The 6806-nt window shown below is 43.5% G+C and overlaps 1 protein-coding gene across 2 annotated transcripts in view; it reads left to right on the forward strand.

Moving 5' to 3' along the window:
- Positions 1 to 6806, forward strand: part of LOC110491835 (kelch-like protein 17) — a 31691-nt gene extending 24885 nt beyond the window's left edge. For both annotated transcript variants that reach the window (XM_021565625.2, XM_021565627.2), the window contains exons 7-12: positions 258 to 402; positions 1299 to 1466; positions 1864 to 1952; positions 2397 to 2470; positions 2814 to 2995; positions 3658 to 6806. In XM_021565625.2, coding sequence (XP_021421300.1) covers positions 258 to 402; positions 1299 to 1466; positions 1864 to 1952; positions 2397 to 2470; positions 2814 to 2995; positions 3658 to 3886 — 887 coding nt within the window. In that variant the 3' untranslated portion in view covers positions 3887 to 6806. The remainder of the gene's footprint in view (positions 1 to 257; positions 403 to 1298; positions 1467 to 1863; positions 1953 to 2396; positions 2471 to 2813; positions 2996 to 3657) is intronic.

Here is a 6806-nt window from a genome sequence, read left to right on the forward strand (position 1 = left end):
AACAGGGATCCTGAATTTGGCCCTTGGTTAAAGGCTAACCGGTTCACAGATACTGTGTAACATTCAAAACACATAACATTTTAAATAGATGTGATTTGGCAATTATCCAAAATGAGTTTGGAATATTACAGCTCGCGACTACCATCTGTAGAATATTTGTTCGTATTATAACTGAAATGGGACCATCCTCAGCACTGCTTGTGCATGTTGTTAGCCATGATGATTATGTGGTTGTTGTCTGCGTGTGTTGTGCCCAGGTGGGGGCAGTCTGTTTGCCATCCACGGTGACTGCGAGGCCTACGACACGCGGACAGACCGCTGGCACATGGTGGCCTCTATGTCCACCCGGCGGGCACGGGTGGGCGTGGCGGCCATAGGAAACAAGCTGTACGCAGTGGGAGGGTAAGAGATGAACTCATCTGACCAACCTTTGACCCCTAGATAGTCTGGATGTGGGTAATAAGTCTTAACCAATGTCGTGCTAGCTATCTGAAATAGGACTGTTTAACACTGGTATGCTAGTGGTAGTTTTGCTAGCTAGCTAGCTCAGTTAGGTTAATATGAATGTCTTAAAAGTGAGACTAGGATTAGGGGAGATAAACTTGTTGTAATCTTATTTAACTGAACACATTGAATTATATTATTTTGTATGATAAGATAAACAGTTGCCTGTGGCAGCAGGACTAACATGAGTGTTGCCCTTAAAAAGTGTAATTATTCAAACTGTGACTTTCAATGCCAAAGCACGTCCCCTCTATCCGAGAGAGGGAAACAAAACTAATACCCTTTGCTTTTGTACATCAAGTGAAAGGTAGAACAAAGTAGTATCCAGACTACTATCACTGTCTGGAATGTCAGTCTCATCCAGGTGCTCCAGATGGAAATAAGCTATGACAAATAAATAAACAGATGATACCTTATTTAAAATCCATTTTATTTCAAGAAAGTTTATTGTATTTTTTAACTGTTAACAAAATACAGTTGTGAAGAATCGCTTAATGAGATTAAAGAACGAAACCTGAAGAGGTACCAGACACCACTAGTGTCAGAGCCTATCCTTCTAGGGTTGGCCTAGGATACGTCCAAAATGGCACCCTATTCCCAATATAGTGCACTGTTTTTGACCTGAACCTTATGGGGAAAAGGGTGCCATAGGGCTCTGGTCAAAAATAGTGCACTATATAGGGAATAGGTTGCCATTTTGGACCCATCCTAGACAAACCATAGGAGGATGGACTCTGCCACCAGTGTCTGGTACACAACCCCTAAGCCCACTCACTGGCCTCTCTCTCGCTCAGGTATGACGGTACCTCCGATCTAGCGACTGTGGAGTCCTACGACCCGGTCACCAACTCCTGGCAACCCGAGGTTTCCATGGGGACGCGGCGGAGCTGTCTGGGTGTGGCGGTGTTGCACGGCCTCCTGTACGCGGCCGGCGGTTACGACGGAGCTTCCTGCCTCAACAGGTCCACTTCTGTCGCTGCTCACTAGCCTGTAGCGGTTAGTGCTGCTGACCCCGGGAACACATATGCCAGGGTCGGGATTGGGTTCAAATCTAGCCCCGTGCCTTTTGACTTGGAACTTCTTCTATCTACTGTACTATCTACCCACTCTGAGGACTTGGACTCCTCCATAATAACTTAGGGACACCTTCATAAGTGTTACAACGTTAACATGTCTACCTCTATAAAGTGTTACAAAAATGAATGTACCTCTAGCCCGCTGTCTACAGGGAGACTTCCTTCCCTGTCAGTGAATTAATCCGACACTGGTTGTCTCAACAGATGTTCACTCACATATACAAATACTGAGATTGTTGTACTCCATCCATGTATGTAATGAGTGTCCCCTCCACCCCAACAGTGCAGAGCGGTACGACCCTCTGACCAGTACCTGGACCTCCATCGCTGCCATGAGCACCCGAAGGAGATATGTCCGTGTGGCCACTCTGGGTGAGCATGTGATGTTCACCTTGGTGTGATTATGTCATCTATTGAGCACGGAGTGATTTTCCTACTGGGTTCCTGGTTATTATGGGCCCCATCAAACATTTGCGAGCTGTAATCTGGCATTTGGAGCTTGTCATCACGTGGCTCTCTGTCTCTTTTTATTTTTTTATTCTGTTCTCTCTCTGTCACTCTACCATCTCTCTCTCCCTCTCGCTTTTCTCTGTTTTCTCTCTCCCTCTCTCTGTCACTCTACCATCTCTCTCTCCCTCTCGCTTTTCTTTCTTTTCTCTCTCCCTCTGTCACTCTACCATCTCTCTCTCTCTTTTCTCTCTCCCTCTCTATGTCACTCTACCATCTCTCTCTCCCTCTCTCTCTCTCTCTCTTTTCTCTCTCCCTCTCTCTGTCACTCTACCATCTCTCTCACTCTTTCTCTCTCTCTCTCTCTAGATGGTAGTCTGTATGCAGTAGGAGGGTATGACAGTTCCTCACACCTAGCTACAGTGGAGAAATATGAACCACAGGTAAAAAACTAAAACCGAAACAAAGAATGAGATCTCTATCAATATGAACATGTTTCCTGGACACAGATTAAGCCCATAGAAGAATCTCAACTGAGCATGATTTTCAGTAGCCTGGTAGAACCAACTTGATCACTGTGTTCACCATCCTATTAAATACAATGGGGAACGTAGCAATTAGGCTGGTCCCACCAAGCTATATTTTCAGTCCGTTAATATGCTTAATCTGGTTAAAACCGGCCCATAAAGCTGAACTTCTGCCCAGATCAAAAAGTAGAACCAACACTGATGAGTCCCTCAACTGACCATGTGACTCCTAACAACCCTCTATGATTGGTCGGAACAGAGCAACGCGTGGACGGCCATCGCCAACATGCTGAGCCGACGCAGCAGTGCCGGGGTGGCCGTGCTGGAGGGCATGCTCTACGTAGCCGGGGGAAATGACGGCACCAGCTGCCTGAACTCAGTGGAGCGGTTCAACCCCAAGACCAATGCCTGGGAGGGCGTGGCGCCCATGAACATCCGCAGGTGGGCACCGCCAGCCACGTCACAATCGCTACCAACCACCTGTGGCTATACCTTCATTACCAGTGCATATATAGGAGCCTTCTCTCGCTCCTCATAGGTGCCTTTATATGTACATGAAGGCTGTGAATGCATTTAGAATGTATCCCACACAAGTGCCTTTAAGGTGTTATGTTGTACACAATACTTGATGCCATTCTGTTATACAAGAGTATTTGAAAGTAGTCTCAGAGTGTGATGAGGTGTTCATTACAGCTGTTACTCACCTAATGATTAGGGTTTCTGGACCCTGCACATGCAGTGGGCCTTAGAGACCAGGATTGGGAGATTTAAATTGGAGTCAAACATGCACATACACACACACACACACAAACATGAAGACAATCACACACACAAGATCACACACACACAGGGAAATAGACGGAGTCAACAGGAAATGAATTGACCAGGGAAACATGATGACAATGGATGCTCCAGTCCATAAATAAACCATTGTTGTAATCAGCAGTGTGGCTCATATTCATCTAAAAACAGGCCCCATCTAGTCACAGCAAGGTCGTATTCACCACAACCAAACGGAAGCAAACATGCTGAAACAGGGAGGGACCTACCTGAATTTGACCTGCCTTACTGAGTCTGCATGTTATGCTGCACCCCTTTCCCAGAAGTACCCATGACCTTGTGGCCATGGACGGCTGGCTGTACGCAGTGGGCGGCAACGACGGCAGCTCCAGCCTCAACTCCATTGAGAAGTACAACCCGCGCAGCAACAAGTGGGTGGCGGCCTCCTGCATGTTCACGCGACGCAGCAGCGTGGGCGTGGCCGTCCTGGAGCTGCTCAACTTCCCGCCGCCCTCGTCGCCCACGCTCTCCGTGTCCTCCACCAGCCTTTGACACGGGGCTAGGTTCCGGCTGACCTCAGTCACCGCCGCCCCCGCACAGCCAGGCCCAAGCAAGAGACGTAACTTCTCTGTGTGAAGGGGGGGAGGGAGGGAAGGGAGGGGGTGCAGTTAAACAGAGAAGAGGTGATGAGGTTGGAAGAGCGAAGGATGGGGAGAGAGAGAGAAACAGAGGTTGCTGGTGGATCTTTTGCGGTCTCGTTTCCTGAGGTCTCGCTGTATTACCGTAAAGATACCAGCTCCTAGTCTCTTGAAGAACACGGTAGAGTTTTCCTTGGATAAAGATTTAAAAAACTAAAAAACATCCTCCCTTTATCCCTCTTTCCCTTTGCAATCCAATGCTTGAAACACTGTCTCTGAAGACAGTCACTTTGTGTATCATGTGTACTGTAAATGTCACCATTTTTGCAATAATATATATATGGATATTGAAATTAATTATTTTAACTAAGGAATGTAGCTATAGACTGGTTCTGCCATGCATGCTTATCGTGTCCTGGCCGGCAGGAATAAAAATGTATAGTGCTGCTGAATGTGTCACACTAGGTGGCAGTAACGGCCAATGTTGTTTACCGTCCAACCCCACAGACGCACGTGGGGAGGAGGGTGAAGTTACCCCTAGACACTGATCTTGGGTCAGTTTAGCATTTTCCCCACTAATGGTTAAGGTTAGGATTGGGGAAGGGGAAGCTGATCCTAGATCTGTACCTAGGGGAAACGTCACACTGAAAAATAGATCTATTGATACTAGATCTACCGTTACTCAAAACTGTAGATTTGTTTAAATCCCTTTTTTTTATATAAAAAAAAAAATTACGTTGAATTCTATTTCTTATTTATTAAATGTAAAACAATCTATAGCTAATATATTCAGACAATTTCAAAGATGCTTTATGAAAAGCAAATGGACCACTGCTACAACTCAAGAGAGACGTATTGTTTTTATTTTGTTGCGTTAACTTTGTGCATATCATGGATGGAAGTGTGTCATCGAAAATGTCAAAGTGTGACACTGTTAGTCATTCAGTTTGTGCTTGAGAGTTGAGTGTATCAGAGTGAAGAGAGGATAGATAAGGATGTCTTAAACTGAAGACAATATCAGGGACGTATTCATAAAGTATCTCAGAGTAGGAATTCTGATCCCGGATCAGGTCATCCTTCTTATTCTGAATGTTTTAAAAGGCTACACTGATTCTAGATCAGCACTCCTACTCTGAGACGCTTAACACATACGGGACCCCGGTCAACTGAAATATCTCTTTATTATTTGTAATGGAAAACAGTTGAAAGATAAAGGTTTATTTTTTTCATGCAGTGGTTCATGTAACCATGAGAGAAATTAGCTGATGCATTTACAGGTCCTCGTGGATATTATTTTGTGTGTTGGTACCTTTTTTTATTGCCTTGTCACTGCCACGTGCATGACACCACCAATGTCATTAATAGTTCATGAGGGCGGCAGGGTAGCCTAGTGTTTAGAGCGTTGGACTAATAACCGGAAGGTTGCAAGTTCAAATCCCCGAGCTGACTGTCGTTCTGCCCCTGAACAGGCCGTCATTGAAAATAAGAATTTCTTCTTAACTTCTTAACTTATTTGCCTAGTAAAATAAAGGTAAAATAAAAATTAGGGCAACTGATGTCCAAAACTGTTGTGTGGAAGCTTGCTTGTCCACTAGCTAATTAGAATAGCCTAATGTGCTGTATAGATCATTATCATTCATAAACACACACAGTGGTATCACGCTTCTGGCAGCTTTGAAATGGCTTAAGTGCGTAAAGTTCAAGTTAGAAGCTTAACACAAATGCCACCAATCTGAACACTTGACACTAACGACGGTCATGTCAATGTAGAACACCTATGGTGCTGTCATTTTGTCTTACATACACTTCAGTTTGTACTTTCATCCATACCTCATCCATGTATTGTTGAAAAGGATACAAATGTACCAGGGTGTGTATAAACGTGTGACAACATGTAATATAACTCTAAGCTCGAATGATACTCTGAAACACGTAAGTAAGACAATACCAGGATTCTTTGGAAGTTAAAAGGTGGAGTGGTTAAAATAATGAACCTATTTGTACAAAGTTGACTGACTCTTTGCCTGAGGTGAAAGAGCTGTGTCAGCCAAGGTTACAATAGACTACAATGGGTCCTAATTTGAGTTCTTGACTCAGTCATGGTTAATTAGGTTCAATAAATATGTAGCACAGTGTGATAAGATGTCAAACTTCTGAGAAGTAATTTTTTTCTCCCTTTTTTTTTTATTTTTAAGGATTTAGATTTTCTAGTTTTGTTTTTTCCGGAACAACCCAATATTGGTTAGTTGTAGAAAGACCCCCTTAGAAAACAAAGCTCTGTTTGTCTAATACAGATTATTTCCTGAAATGGTGAAGTGTCTTGTTCCCAAAGGGCAAAAGTGGTTGCACTGATATTTTTTGTGACATCATGGTCAGGTTCTATACTAATTAGATGTATTTTTAGCAACCAGAAAAGGACATCTTTAACTCATTGTAATCTGGTATCTGACCATACAACCAGAAAACACATTTACAACCAGAAAAATAACTCCTAACATTCCATGGCAAATTTTGCCTTCTGGATTCGTGTGAACTCCTAATGTACCCTGAGTGAAATCCATGAGTGAAATCCGCACTCAACCACACAAGACCTTGGCTTCCATTTTGTTGATTCAAATGTAAATCAGAAGTTACCCAATTTCTTGGATTAAAACATTTGTGCAATGTCTAAGTGACTGTAGCTTTTTCAGTTAACACATTGTCACATGCATTGTTTATTTATAATATGTTTGTTATATTTATGAGGACACTTGTAAAGTAATTTTGCACTATTGTGAAAATGGAGCAATACACTGTATAGAAAATAAATAAATAGATGTTTTCCGGTGTGAGGA

The sequence above is a fragment of the Oncorhynchus mykiss genome, chromosome 16 (genome assembly GCF_013265735.2).
Source record: "Oncorhynchus mykiss isolate Arlee chromosome 16, USDA_OmykA_1.1, whole genome shotgun sequence".
Classification (NCBI taxonomy): domain Eukaryota; kingdom Metazoa; phylum Chordata; class Actinopteri; order Salmoniformes; family Salmonidae; genus Oncorhynchus; species Oncorhynchus mykiss.